The sequence below is a fragment of the Crocodylus porosus genome, unplaced genomic scaffold (assembly GCF_001723895.1).
Source record: "Crocodylus porosus isolate Cpor-Errol unplaced genomic scaffold, CroPor_comp1, whole genome shotgun sequence".
Lineage (NCBI taxonomy): Eukaryota > Metazoa > Chordata > Crocodylia > Crocodylidae > Crocodylus > Crocodylus porosus.
This window is the reverse complement of record NW_017728913.1, coordinates 14,364,605-14,380,289: the sequence shown is the minus strand read 5'-3', so window position 1 is coordinate 14,380,289 and position 15,685 is coordinate 14,364,605. Positions and strand designations below refer to the sequence as shown.

At 38.7% G+C, this 15,685-nt stretch overlaps 1 protein-coding gene and 1 long non-coding RNA gene across 2 annotated transcripts in view; one reads left to right on the top strand and one right to left on the bottom strand.

Moving 5' to 3' along the window:
• PDGFC (platelet derived growth factor C) overlaps nt 1-14,364 on the top strand; it is a 212,521-nt gene extending 198,157 nt beyond the window's left edge. The window contains exons 4-6 of the mRNA XM_019534518.1: nt 766-973; nt 10,587-10,804; nt 12,694-14,364. Of these exons, the coding sequence (XP_019390063.1) occupies nt 766-973; nt 10,587-10,804; nt 12,694-12,810 (543 nt within the window). The 3' untranslated portion in view covers nt 12,811-14,364. The remainder of the gene's footprint in view (nt 1-765; nt 974-10,586; nt 10,805-12,693) is intronic.
• On the bottom strand, nt 7,053-9,756 carry LOC109309701. The gene is made up of 2 exons (XR_002101010.1): nt 9,471-9,756; nt 7,053-7,205 (listed from the first exon to the last, which is right to left on the bottom strand). It is a non-coding gene; the product is annotated as an uncharacterized LOC109309701 (long non-coding RNA).
• Nucleotides 14,365-15,685: the final 1,321 nt, after the last annotated feature.

Here is a 15,685-nt window from a genome sequence, read left to right as displayed (position 1 = left end):
CTGTTCATTACCAACCTAAACAACACCATTTACAGAAAACTCCATAACAGATTGATTCTGCTTCAGGCTTTTAGAATGTCTGTACCTAGCCATTATGAGTTTTTCACAGACACACTGTTCTTAAAAAGTGCTTTGGCAAATTTTGCATGAGAAAATATCAGGTCAATGTAAAATCCTGTTGTTACTCTCTTTTAAATGGTTTAAGCAGCACCATACCTGGCACTGTATGAAACAGACAGTCCTTTTTCCATTAATAGGAAGCAACAGGAGTAGCTATTGTTGCACTAGATATTTTCCTATATTGCACTGCAAGCCCTATAACAAAATAAGCCAGTTAATCCTAGTACTGAGAGCAGCTGGAGAAATGAGAGTATTCAGATTTCTGGAGAGAGTAATTGCTTGTAATGGAGCCATATTTTTCCATAAAAGATGCATGTCACCATTTGGCCTAATTATTTCTGACATATCATCCGTCATTTCTTGAACCTTTGTAGAGAAGAGGTGTAGCTTGCCATCTTAAAAGCCAAGAGGTAAGAATTAAAAAGAACATAGTCAAAATTTTTTTGAAGTCACACATTAAATGTTAAGAATAGTTGGGTGTTTCTTGAATTATTATGTTTGACTTAATAGGTGTTTATGTATATATGAGACTATTTTGTTACCACTGCTAAGTTGATCAAGAAATATTTTATCTAAACCTCTGGTGTGGTCTATAAAAGCCTGTGATTCTTGTCTAACTGGTACTGTTCTTTGTTTTAATTGTAGCATCATTCAGAAACTCCCAGCCCATCCATTTTACCGCCATCTGCCTTACCGCTGGATTTACTAAACAATGCCGTTGCTGGATTTAGTACCGTGGAAGAACTCATCCGATATCTTGAACCAGATAGATGGCAGCTGGATTTGGAAGACCTATATAGACCAACATGGCAACTTCTTGGAAAGGCATATATTCAGAGCAGAAAATCCAGAGGTAAATCACCCTTCTACAACTATTGTTCTTGCAGCTCTGTGTAGCTGACTCTTTCCTTGTTGACAAAAAACATTTTGAGCAACCTAGGCAACAGCTTATGAATAAGGCATTGAGAACGATAACATTCTGATGGAGTGTGTCAAGTTCAAATATTCTTGCATTTTTGTTGTCATCTGGATGAAGGAAAGTAACTGCAAATGTTCCCACCCAAACATAGATGATATCTTCGTGTCCCTGTGTAACCTACAGGGGGTAAAAGTATTTTAGGTTTTGAATTGGTCAATGCCAGAGCAATGTTATGTGCAAAAGCAAAATGAGTTTAGGAGATCCTTACTCGAGGCTCAAGTCCTTTAAAAAAATTGAATTGTCCAAATACAGAACTCAGACTGAAGTTCCTCTTCTTCAGAACAAGGGAGAGGCTTTGATAGAGCTCTTCTCTCATAGGAACCACTGTTCCTAAATCTGTCTCTTTGATCTGCTTGTCAGTTGGCATGTTTGATTATGGTTGCAGAGTGTCTTTTGTATCTCTTTCTGAGCCACCATTTAGTACTTTTACATTATTTTGCTCTCAGTCACCCTTTTTTAACTGAGAGAATGAAGTAGCTTATGATGAAAGGGACTATAACACTGAATATCTTTACTCTGAGTGTGATTATGGTGAATTCCCAGATGAAATGAAGAGAGGCATGTGTTGATCAGGGGATGTGAGTTTCAGGGGGAATAGGAATAGTTCTTATATATTCTAAATGTGTCTGGCAGATTAGGGAATTTATCCTCAAGATGCTGAATATATGACCAAAAGCAAAGATTCCTGACAACCTTCCAATAGCACTGAAGTAGATAGGAACTTGGCAGGTTGAGGGCATGTCACAGAGGTTTACTTCTCTGACTGACAAAGGAATGCTCTAGAATTGCATTTCCTGTGCTGGTTATGGCAAGCCTGAATGAAGATTGTAAAATTATTGCCTGACTATTCAAAGTATTTTCAAATTTGTTATTCACTTTCATAACACTACTAATGCTGGGTATATACATAGAATGCTAACTTTGACATTGTAACTATAGAGAATGGTTTTATCCTCATATGGTTATATAGCATACAATCTGTATCTTGGAGGTACTAGACTATAAATACAGAAGGCAAGGAGAAAGCATATATCGGGAATATGTTTCTGCCTAATGTTTTGGATGACTTCTCTCTGTCTCCAGGTACAAGCAGCGTGCATATAACTGGAGAATGTTACAGACAGCAGTCTCTCTTGCAACAAGTGCACAAGGCTAATTAAAAACTGACCCATACTGTTTTCCAAGTAAAGTCTGATGTGGCTGCTCACAGACTGCATACTGGAGAACTTAGTAGTAGGTTGTACTTCTCTAATGTGCCCTGGCCTTTAAGGCTTCTACTAAACGTTCAGGTGAAGGTGTGATAGGATCTGATATGTGATCCAGATAGTTGCACTTCCAGATATGGCAAACAGGAGGCATGATTGTGGGATTGAGCATCAGAGCCCATCCTGCCTTATTGCAGGTGCAAAAGGAGCCCAGGATCAAATCATGATCCAGACTCCCCCTACACCACCAACTAGCAAGCTTACTCTATACTCCTGTGGCTGTGAACTCCATCAACTGATCTCACTTCCAACAGCAGGAGCATGTGCTATGCCTCTGTAGCTAGGAGTCCCATCAGCTGTAGGCTCCCAGGCTTGGGGGTGCATAGTGTGCCCTTGGAGTTGGGAGCCTGGATCAGCTGATAGGGCTTCCAGTTAGGGGAGAACATGGTGCACCCCCACAGCAGGGAGGCCCATCAGCTGACAGGGCTTCCAACCACAGGGGTATATCTGGACCTACATTCAATTTAGGGTGTGACAGAAACCAGCCACAAAGTTATTCCACGTGTTGTGCGGAACTCTCTCACTTAGTTCTTGTTTTAAGATGCCATTAATTGCTTTAACATGTGACCAGGTTACAATTTAAGACATGATTAACTGGTTAATCACATCTTAAGTATAACTTGTGGCAGAGGGCTAATGATTCTTAACTTTCTTCTGTGATTGCACAGGTCCATTCTTACCAAATGGCACAATCTAGCATTAGTATATTCATACATAATTGATAGTTCTCAGTGCACAAATAGTGCAAGTTTATCTTTTGGTTAACATGGTTAGTTCATGACCATCTGGATCACATCTTCAGAGTGTGCAGTGAATTTTATGACATCAGAAGCTAGTTAGAGCAGATTATGTCAATATTCCTCTTCCAGGCTATCCCATGAAACAATTATGTCCATGTCTATGAACATGCTAAGACAGGCTGAGCTATCTGATGGTAGAATAACTCAAAACACGACATGTTCTTACATGTGACATTTGCACATTTTCAGTCAAATCTCCTCCAGATGCTGCCCATTATTTCACATTTATGGATTCCCTGGGTGTGTCTACACATGTGCTTTAATGTGCAGTAGCCTATTTTATAGGGCGTTAAAGCATCATGTAAAAAATCATGCTATTACTCTAATGGGCTGTAAAATAAGCTACTGTGCATTAAGTGTCACTTAAAAACTGTGCGCATTTGTTACTGTGCATTAAAGAAGCCTAATGTGCATTTCTTCACATTGGAGGTACAAAATTTAATGTGCATTAGAAAAAGCACCTTACAGCACATGTAGACACAGCAGTGTTGAATAGCACTGAATCTTGTTGAAAGCATGCAGACAATATTCCCTCCTCTGCCACCACATACCATGTAAATGAAGATATATATAAGTGTAACTGAAATTAGTGAATAGAATGCTATATTGGAAAATGTAAACTAGATTATCATTCAATCAGCAAGGAAGGGGAGGAGGTGAAACCTTTTCATAATGCAGATTTAGTTCATTGATAGCTGATCCCTGGATCAGAGCCTAAAAAATCTACCCTTCTAGCCATGCCTTTTTTGCTACAGCTATGTGCACACTAGCTAAGTCAAGACCTGGACAGGAGATACTTTGTCTTTAAAAGCTTTTAGCTATGAGCCTATCTTTCAAATTTCATTTAGCACTTTCCTAATTAAAGAGTTTCACCATTTGCCAAATGCATTACCATTTTAAGCATACAGTAAGTGGGGCGAAAGCAATGTATATTTATGGAACCTTACATAAACTGAAATGCAGGTGTTGGATAACATCTATATAGACAAAAGCAACTCCCTTCGAGACTGAGATCTTCCAAAGAAACTATCAGAGTAAATCTTTAAAGACTTCTAATTAGACACTGAAATAGATTTTCCACTGAATAAACATATCAAGAGTATTGCCACATTCATCTTAAAAAGGACCACCCTCAGACTGCATTACTGAGTGTGTAACATAATAGCCTACAGCAGAAAATGTGTCCCATTGAGATTACTCAGTATAAATGTTAGGCACAGTAAATATGAAGAAAACCTAAACTACTTTTTGTTGTTGTTGTTGAAGTAGACTATTGTATTAAAATTAAAAATATATTCTAAGGAACAATATAGAAAAATCCCTAAAAAGTTTATTATTTAACTGAAATATGTTGCATACTTCAGCTTTTTTAATAGGTCCAATCATTGTTTGGGGGGGTTTTTGTTTTTTCATTTTAATTTAGAAGCCAAACTTATGTTTTTGGATTTAGGACTAAATTGTAGTCTCAGTTAAATCAATTTAAAATCTGGAGTAACTCTGTTTAATGCAACAGAATGGTTCTATATAGATAAGTACAAAATGCGATCCTCTATTCCTGAACTTTTGATTATGTACATGAAAAAATAAAAATTGCAATGCAATTCCAATAAATGACCCCAAATCATTCAAATAGCATAAAGAGACCATAAGTGACCAGCAGGACTTAGCATAAACCCTGTTTATAAGGGCAGCCCTGGATCCAAAATGGCTGCCCCCATCAGGCACCTGCCAGCTGCTAGCTTCAGGCCCTTAAAGTGGCAGGTATCAATAGTGCCCTGCCACACTCTGGAAATTTGTTAAAATGAAATAGTGACAGCCATAAAAAAATATTAATTTCATAGTTTCATAGTTGTTAGTGGCTGGAAGGAGCCTTACAGATCACCAGGTCCAGCACCCCTGCACTTGGGCAGGAAGGGCTGCTGGGGTCAGATGACCACAGCAAGGTGGGCATCAGAACACTTTTTGAAGATCACCAGGGTGAGTGATGGTACCACCTCTGGGGGGAACCTGTTCCAAATCCTCAGGGCTCAGCTTGTAAAGAAGTTTTTCCTTATGTCCAATTTAAAGTGATCTTCTATCAGTTTGTGCCCACTGTTTCTTGTCCTCCTTTGGGGGGCCTTAGCAAACAGATGCTCCCCCAGGCCCTGATGTATGCCCCTAATATACTTACAGGCTGCCACCAAGTCCCATCTGAGTCTTCACATCTCCAGGCTGAACAGTCCCAAGTATTTCAGACTCTCCTCATATAACCTTGTTTCTGTGCCTCTAATCATGTGTGTGGCCCTCCTTTGGACTCTCTCAAGCTTGTCCACATCCTTATGAAGTGCAGCACCCAGAATTGGATGCAGTACTCCATCTGTGGTCTCATCAAGGCCTAACAGAGTGAGAGGAAGACAGCCTTAACCCTGCTCAAGATGCCTCGGCAGATGCATGCCAGCGTCTGATTACCACTGCCAGCTACAGCATCAATTGGTGGCTCATGTTCATTTTGTAGTCTATCATAACACCCAGGTCTCATTCAGTTGTGGTGCTGGCAAGCATAGCACTGCTGATCCTGTCAGTGTGTTGCAGATTTTTTCTCGCCCGATGGAGCACTTTACATTTCTTCATATTAAACATCATTTGGTTGAGATCCGCCCACTTCACAAGCCTGTCTAGGTTGGCCTGTATTGTCAGCCTGTCCTCAAGTGTGACCACACTCCCCCATTGTTTGATGTCATCAGCAAACTTTGTCAGTTCACTTTTAATACCTGAATCCAAATAATTGATGAACATGTTGAAAAGCACTGGTCTGAATACTGAACCCTAAGGGACACCACTAGTCACCTTCTGCCATGTTGACTCAGTTATATCAATCGAAACTATCTGGATCCTACCAGAGAGGATGAAAGGAATTTATTATATTTGAAGTGCATATGCTAATGAAGAAACACTTTTTAAATAAAATTTATTTTAGATCAGCCATCATAAATATTCTTTTTCTTTCTCTTTCTGTACTTTATTTCAATAGTGCTCATTCATAATGCTGATTCATAATTTTCTATTTTAAAAAATCTACATTCTTTCTGAAGTAGTGCTAAGAAATAACTTTTGACTGTTGGATCAAACATGATAAATGAGTAGAAGTCAAGTTGAAAGAGCGTTTAAATTTTCACATTATAACAGGTATTGTAGCTTAGTTCACTTGGGAAATCCACATAACCTTTTATTGTGGTTAAGTAAACATTTTTAAGGGAATATATGCATTCTCTCATCTAGCTTTGTGCCCACAATATGTTAAAATACATTTTGGACAGAAAGAGATACTCTGTAGGAAAAAAAGACCTTTATTCATACACTTCAAAGCAGCAATTACATAAGCACCGAACAAATCTGCCATTATTAATGGAAGTGCATTACATAAGAAATTAGATAGGGTGAGCGTAGACAGTTCAGGATGAGAGTGTGATATCCCTTGGTTAATTGTAAGGCATGAAACTGTACATGCAGTTTTCAACACTGCAAAAAATGTTTATTAAAGAACTCTTAAATCGAGCAGCAAGCTTTGGGTATGGGTTCAAATTCAGTTATTTCTCCAAACTTTGACCAAAATGATGATAACTGAATTTTTATTGTAAACTTTTTCCCTATTATATGACTGCAATGGCATAATAATAGTGGTATTGCTGCCATCATGCAGGGGGTTATAAAACAGAATGAATTCTTTCTCTTCGCTGAATTCCTCACCAAAACCTCCTCTGGTTTACATTTGACCTTGCTGGGTGAAGTAGGTGATACCTTTGCCACCAGTACTTATTTTAGAGAAGATTTTTTTCATAGCTTCACAGGATAGAGAACAAATCATGCTAGAGAATTGGTTGGAAGTCTGAGCACTCTTCAGCCCCTTGCTATAAGTCAGATGTTCCTGAAGTCCACAGCCTCTTAGCTGTACCTGCTTCCTCCAATTCCAGCAGAAATCTACTGTCAGAACTGCGAGCAGAACTAGATCTGTTGCATGTTAGTTTCCCCACTACCCGCGGAGGAGTTCTCTGTTCCCAGCACCTAAAAGCAGTAGAAGAAAGAAATCAGGGTGTATTTTAATTTTCAACACAATCAATTTAGTCTGGAGAAGAGAAGATTGAGGGAGGATTTGGTAACAGTCTTCAAATACCTGAAGGGCAATTACAGAGGGACTAGAGATGAGTTGCTTAGAGTCCTCTATGTCCATAAAGGACAGAAGCAATGGCTTCAGGCATCAGTAAAGGAAATTTAGGTAGAAGATTGGAGAAACTTTGTGATTATGAGAGTGGTTGAACATTGGACCAGGCTACATAAAGCATTTGTAGAACCTCCATCCTTCAACATTTTCAAGAGCAGGTGAGTCAGATACTTAGAGCCTTGTTGCACATTAATTTTGGGTGGCTCCTAGAGCTCTTAACCCCTAGATTGTCCGCATGTTAACACCTTTATTTGGTTTAAAGCGCTTATTATGCGGCTCAAAATTAAGCCACTCCAGGGCAGGATTATATCTTCATCAGCATAATCCAGTTTCTGTTCTATTAAGGTGTGGACACTCCCCACAGATGTGCCACCCAAATTGAAGGTGTGGCTGCAAGCCAGCACCAAGCCAATCAACATTTGTGTGGCTTACAGTGTAATGTGTAATAAGGCCCTTAGCTAGGGTGGCCTATTCAGGAATAATCCTGCCTTGAGCAAGGAACTGAATTATATGACTTTGTGAGGTTTCTTCCAGCCCTACTTTCTTATGATCACTTGTGGGTGAAGTCTCCTCTGTAAAATGACTGAACTCTGCTAGCAGAGAAGAGTGCTCTTGCCACTAGGCTTCAGAGGCATGTTCCTTCTTGCTTTCTTTGTAGGCCCATTTCTGTTTTATAAGCAATGGTGGTCTAATGTAAAGCACATAAACAGTCTTGGGAGCATAGATCAGAACCCTAGAAGACTTCCACTGTCAGGCAAATGTAATATCCATTAAGCTACGGACCAGTGTGCCTCTTGCTTCATGATTTACTTTTGGCCCCATCATTCTTGCACTCCTGACTAACTAGGGACTCATCTGATCCACCATATACACCTGGTAGCTAAAGTAGTTTCCCTAGGTTCAAGTGCCCTCTGGGTGAGACAGGGCTAAAAGCAGCAGGTAATCAATGCATGCATTTTTCCTCTATGTTTCTTTCATTTTATTTGTTAGGTGTTTAATTAGAAAAAACAATCTTACTCTGTGGTTATTTTCTTCCTTTTTTTTTTTCCTTTCTGGGTCATTAGACATGCTTGTTAGGGATTTTTATGTGAATACCAGCTGTTAAAGTGGATTTTATTTATAGTGTAGTCTTTTTTTTTTTTTTGTGGGCTGCTTTTTACCAGGTTTCTGTCCAAGGTTCTTTGAAAAGGGTTAGTTCTAAAGGTCAATGTGAGTTTGTTTGAGATTTTTATTTCAGTATTCCCAACAGCCAGGATGGCATAGGTTTTTACAAAGAGGAAAATACAATGCTGGTAACCAACCAGTGAAAAAATAGGAGACACCACTATGAACTGGACATTCCTTTTACTCTTTGGGGGCCAATTCAAATATCACAGGTTGTAATAGCCTGCTTTTCTGCCAGAAGCCAAATTGCAGAGCTTTTCATCACAGCTATGCTAATAAAAACATTTTCATTGTTCCCCTAAACCAGTCCCAATTTATTCAAGAATGGCATTTTTCCCTTTCAAGGCCCATTATTTCTTGTCCGTGAAATTAGAGGAACCAGAGGTGTACTTCTCTATTTCTGGAATTTTGATAAGCTCCTCAGCCTTTGGCATGGTATTATGATACAGTGAAAACTATTTAGAGCAGAGGTTCCCAACCCCTAGGTTGCCGCCTGGTATTGGGCCACAAAGCGTTGGCTGCTGGTCTGTAGGAGGGTTGGTCTGCTGGACTGGAAATCCAGAAGTGACCGGCATAATGCAGACCGGAAGCCAACCCTTTTTTATACTTAGTATACTGAGTATAAAAAAGAGTTGGCTGCCGGTCCGCAGTATGCCCGTCAGTTCCAGACTACAGTATGCTGGTCCATGGTCACTTCTGGTTCGTGGTCTAAAAAGGCTGAGAACCATTGATTTAGAGGGACATGGTAAAGGTCTGTGTTTGGTGGAGATGGATTGCCCTCTTTTACCTAATTTACCCAACTAAACCCCAGAGTCACACTTTAACAGGTTGAAAAGTCTGATTCAAACAAGAATATTTTTTAGCTCTACCTTAGCAGCTAAGGGTATATTTACACTTAAACAGCTGCCAAAGAGCATGCACCCACATCTACTGTCACACCAAACCTGGAAGTACAGCAGCCTCAGGTTTTGAGATTTGTCTCCAGTGTGTTTGACGGGTAGTGGCAGTGGCATCCCTGGAGTGTCTTCATTGCTGCATTCCTAGACTTGGCATGTGTAAGGGGAGCAAGTGGTGGAGCCATGCTCTTTAGTGTAAGCGCTGAGAGCACTGGGGATGCAATGTACGCATACCCGAAGGTGCCAGAGGAAGAGAAGCAGAGATTCAAAAACAGCTGAAAATAGATTTGAGTGCTAGCAGGTTGACATGTAAAAACTGACAGAACAGCAAAGGGACAAAGAATATAATTATTTTTATTCAAATGTACTGTACATAATTATTTTTATTCAAATATACTGTACAGTCCATTACTGGTCCATAGCATAGTCTTCCCTTTGGCTAGAAAAAATGTTTTGTTTTCCTTTTAAATTGAATTCAGCATTAATGTAAATTATAGAGAAAAATTTGTGTGTTTTGAACAAGTAGTGCAAACTCAAAAGAATTGCTTTAAGGTATGCAAAATTCTTAACCACATGACAAGGGTTTTTGGGAGAGTGGGTTTTGCCAATTCTTAATTCCTGATGCACTAGAATAACAATTCCTCCAAGTCTGTTTCAGAGCACTGCAGTTCAGTTTATGGGAAAAACCCTGTCTGGATACTGGAATTTGACATAGGAGGTATCCATTAGAGCTGGGGAGGGAAGGAGTCCTTCTTTGCTCCCCACACCTAAGCAACAGGGCGGGAATGTGGCCACTCTGAGACAAGTAAGGTTGGTGCAGTACACATGGCTTCTTTTGCACCATCCTTCTCCCTAGGTCAGAAATAATTTATGAATCTGCATATGTCCTCTGTAGCAGCATAGAAGGAACCCATATTGAAATGAGCTTCATAGCACTGATATGGTATGGGTTCTATGCAAGAGATACAGACATCTTGCCACCGCTGACATGTATTGGAACTGTATCATGCTGACTTCAGTGATTGTAGAGGGGCTTGGTTGGAATCGTCTTAAGGAAAGGTTCACATAAAATGAATGTCTTAAACACACAGGAATTCTCCTGTATTTACTTGATGGAGTTTGATAGACAAAATATAAAATTATTTCTGTTTATTTGCTATTCAGTGGTAGACCTGAACCTTCTAAAGGAGGAAGTACGACTGTACAGCTGCACTCCTCGCAATTTCTCAGTGTCGCTAAGGGAGGAGCTAAAGCGAACTGACACCATCTTTTGGCCACTGTGTCTACTGGTTAAACGTTGTGGTGGAAACTGTGCCTGCTGTCAGCATAATTGCAATGACTGCCAATGCATCCCAACAAAAGTCACCAAAAAATACCATGAGGTATGTTCTTCATTACGTGTTTTTTTACATTTGAGACAAGAAAAAAAACAAACTCATTAAAACAGGGGTCAGCAACTTACAGCCCATGGGCCAGATCTATGAGCCCTACCGGTAGCCAACTTTGGACCTTAATGGTGTCATTCTGGGCTGCAACTACAAAAAAATGTTTCCTGACCACTGCACTGAATGACCAATCTTTAATGTCAATGTTAACAGTTAACATTAACACTCAACAGAATGCAGTTCCTGGAGCATTGCTAGTGTGACTCTACATTGAATCATCTGGAAAAAGCTCTCCCTTGCACCAAGAGTAAATAAAGAGAGTCCATATAGTCATGTGTAACCCTATTTATGGGTTCTGAAGAAAATTCACCACATTTACTCTTATCTCATGCCCCAAAATAAAACTTGCACTTTGATTTGTAAAGACAGTATGAAGAAAAAAAGATTTTTCCAGAATCTTGCCACAACATGGGCTCACTATGGCTGCATACTGGCCATAGAGGAGTGGAGTCCACTCCTCGGCATCACTTACCCTCTTCCTGGAGCTCCATATTTAGAGGTTTAACTCTCTCACACTGCTGCTGAAATGGAGTCCAGCACAACCGCGGCAGCCATTCCAGCATCCCTATACCTCCATTCCAGCACAGACATCTGTTTCCTCACTTAAGACATGCATCGTGATTTTGGAGAGTTACATTTTGGGGCAGGGTGGGGAGGGAGCATGGGATATGTGAGTATATGTGGTAAATGCTTCTGACTTTCAAAAATACATGTTCAACTGATTCTGGGGTGATATTCTTGTGTCAGAAAAGGGACTTGATACATATGTGGTGTTATAGACTGCAGAAACTTATGTTTGAATTATTTATTTAACCTGAGCAAAACAGGATGTGCTATTCAGTTTCTCATAATAAGAGTAAATGAGAATGATGATTGTTCAGGCTCAACTCAACAGGTCAGTTGACCAGTCTGAAATTTCACAACTTGCAGGGTGGAGAGGAGGAGATGAAGACTGGGGAAGGATGAGGAGAGGAGGAAGGGACTTTTATTTCTTTGCTTATTTTGGTGGGGGGGAGGGGGGCGGTATTTATTTATTTATTGATAATATTCCTCCCAACCTCTAATGCCTGGAAAGTCTTTCCAGTGTCTGACATTATTTATAACCTAAATATATCAGTTTAATATCTGTGAGTATACCCACAGGAATGGGTTCTGTGACCCAATGTGCCCTTCATATTTTTTACAATAAAATATGATGTGATTTTACAATCAAGCACAACGAATAGATATGCCTAATACTGACTTACTAACAGTAAAGGAAGTGGTATATGTAACATAGTGATATTGGCTAATTTCCAGCTATCAAAAGGTGAAGCATCTGTACTGTTCTGTTAGCAAATAAATGTATAGGTTATATAATCCCCTGACACTGTGCAACTTCACAAGTGTCAGTAAACCATCTAAGATTTTTAAAAAAATTGAAAACATGTTCTTATAAATTGTACATAATTGAACATTGAAAGCCAAAGCTATTTTAACCAGAACCATAATTTACTGTCAAGTCAGGTAATATATTTGGTGCTCCAAAAAAAAAAAAAATCCAAGAAATCCCAACTACAAACAAGGTTGTTTTGACCAAGGTAAATGCCTGCGTACAATGTCTTAAGAAAGATTGTAGTGGACTTGAAGTAAAGCCAAAAAAAACCCCAAACCAAAACAAAATACTAATGAGTGGAATAAATGAGGAAACTCAGCTGTGGAGTGACTGAGGTTTTTTTTTGGTGGTTTTCCTGTCTTCCAATTTACTACTACTAGTGCACTGTATATCAGACTCAAAACCATTTAATGATTTATTTAAAGGATTGGCTTGTATTGTCCTCTTTCAGGTTCTTCAACTGAAGCCCAGAAGCGGCATAAAGGGATTGCATAAATCATTGACAGATGTACCCCTGGAACACCATGAGGAGTGTGACTGTGTGTGTAAAGGGAATACCGAAGGATAAATGTGACTAAATGTGCTTGTTTCTTCCAAAGCACATTCAATCAATGGCTAATTCTGTTATGGGGCTTGTGCATTATCGCATTTATAATCTCAGTTGTATGCTTTGGGAATCTTCCATCTTCAGGATTTACAGTGAGGTCTAAAAAGAGGAAAATTCAAACTGGGATTATATGTTGTATAACAGCTCTGACTGGAGGCCCAGTCAAAGGATGGGAGAAAGGCATCATGAGGGATTTAAAAGATATATATATTGTCTCTTTCAGTTGTCTTGACATTACATGGATTTTATATTTAGGAGTATAAAAATTAGAATTCTCACATCATGAAGACTTGACCCTGATGGCTGTCTTACTTCTACAGCTTTAGTTACACCTGCCTTATGGTTGACAACATCTGGAATCTTTCTTTCTGTACTCAACTACTCCCATGTGCTCTAAATCAGAGTGTTCTGTGTCTTACCAACATGGTTTAAAATAAATTGCCTTGTTCTGAATTAAACTTAATTTGTCTAATACTAGAAAAGACTGGATTTTTCCATACTCTTAAAACTCCTGCCTTTTAAAAAAAGCTGACTGGACAATAAGTGTGAGCTAATAAGGAGAACACTGAAAAAGAACAGTGCCTTTATTCTCACTACTATGGCCTACAATTTTTTGTTTGTATTTTTTAATTGTGTACATTTTTATACTCTCTTTTTGACAGTATATTTGCTTTTCTAAACTTGTTAAATATATCTATTTTTACCAAAGGTATTTAATATTCTTTTTTATTACAACCTAGATCAACTATTTTTTAGTTTTGTAAGATGTTAAAGCCAGAGATATACAGTTGGAGGATCAGAGATGTGGTTACTATGGCAAAGGAGCATCTATTTCTACATTGTATGTTGTTAGACAGTGAAACAAATCTGGGTTTGCACATTGAAACAGAGAAATGACAAATGGAAAGATGATCAGTGGGGATTAAACTTTAAGCTTGTTAGTTACATGAGATGGAAAATGTTGGAATCAAACATTACTATAAATGGTTTCCTCAGTAGCTTTCAAAATTGATCTCTATATTCTGACCTTTTTATAAAATATATACATACATATACACATATATGTATGTACATATATATACATATATATATCAGGCTAAGTTAAACCCATTCCAGCTTCTTTGGTCACTTAATTTCTTTGATAAGGAAGATCTACAACATCATGAGAAGAGAAGTTCAGTTGCTTATTGCCTTCATGATACAGTATGTTCGTGGAAAGGCAGCCATGTTAAAAGCTCCAGGTATATGGTTTTTCACTGAGAGTTTGTTCAATTAAAATTAGGTGACTCCCAAGATTTAACTCTCTTCAGTCCAGTTCAAAGAACTATGTTTTGGTTTTTATGTACAGTATATCCTTTAGACAGTACACATATCAAACTCTATGTCAATCGGAAAAAAAGCAGTAAAGTATTTTGCTTGTAAAATGCTTTAACATTATGCTTAGTTTATTTTTTGACTGTTGGATATACAGATTGTAATGAATCACCAAATAAAGTAATAATGCTAATTTTGGGAGGAAAAAAAGGCTATGTGCACTTATGTGTTAGTACCTTGTATGCATTAAATATACCAAAATAAGAAAGGAAACAATGCCAATACTGTTTTTGCCTGGATGAAAATGTTTGAAAAATATAAGCTTTTTACATAGCAAATGTTAATGAGCGAAATCTACTGTGTTCATAAGTAACTTCAATTCACACATTTCTTAACTTTTGAGTCTTTGTGTACAGACAAGGTTCTTTGGGTAAATGTCATATCTTTTATTAGACCAACTTAATAGTTGGAAAAATTGTTCTTTGCAAGCTTTCAGGCACAAACACCCTTCTTCAGGCACTGGGAGAGTCTGCTGTTGTTTTGTGTTCTCCTACGTGAAATAGAAACCAATATGCCAAATTCAGATCTGTGAAAATGCAAATGTGTGGCAATGAGAATCAGAAGCCATGGGAGACAATAGGTGTAAGACAGGTAGGTGGAGGCGGGGAAATCGAGGAGTGTTGACCTGGTGATCAAATACAACTGGTAAAATGTATAGAAGTTACCTGGGGTTATTGGATGGCAAACAGGATACAATGTGCCATAAATCCAATGTCTATATTTAGTCTGTGATTTTTTGTATCCAGTAGATTTATGAAGTGAGGTTTGTATGCTTGTCTACAAAAGGTGTTTTGTAAATTTCCTTTGAGGATTAGAACTGAGAGACTGGAGAAAGAGTGGTTGTCTTGTGAGAAGTGTGCACCCACAGGTAATTGGATATATATGTCTTTGATAAATTTTCAGTGTGCATTCATTCTCATACACAGTTGTTGTTTGGTTTCTCCTACATATTGTTCATCAGGTCATTTAGTGCACTGGATAGGATGTATTACATTTATGGAGGTGCAGGTGTAAGATCCATAAATGCTGATGTTTCTGTTGTGGGGTATAGTTATTGTGGGAGTAGTGGAGATATGTGTCAGGTTTTAAATTCCTTGTCCCAGTATGGTCTGGATCTATTAGGTACATTTTGGAAGTTTACTTCTAGTGATGAGTTTGGTCAGGTTTAGTGCCTGTTTAAAGGCTAGTATGGTTGGTTCTGGGAAGATCTCATGAAGAATTGGACCTTCTTTTAGTGTGGATTGCAACTGTTTGAGGTTTTTCCATATAGGTTCCAGGGCTGAATGGTATGGCATAACTAATGATGCGCCATTTGTGGAGATTTCCTTTTTGTGCTGCAGCAATTTTTCATGTGGTATCTGGGTGTCTTTTTCAAAAGTGTGACCTATCTCTCTGCAGGATCTATCTCTCTGTAACTCCTTGTTGAGTGAAGACCCCTTTGAGGTTTGTGAGGTATCGATCA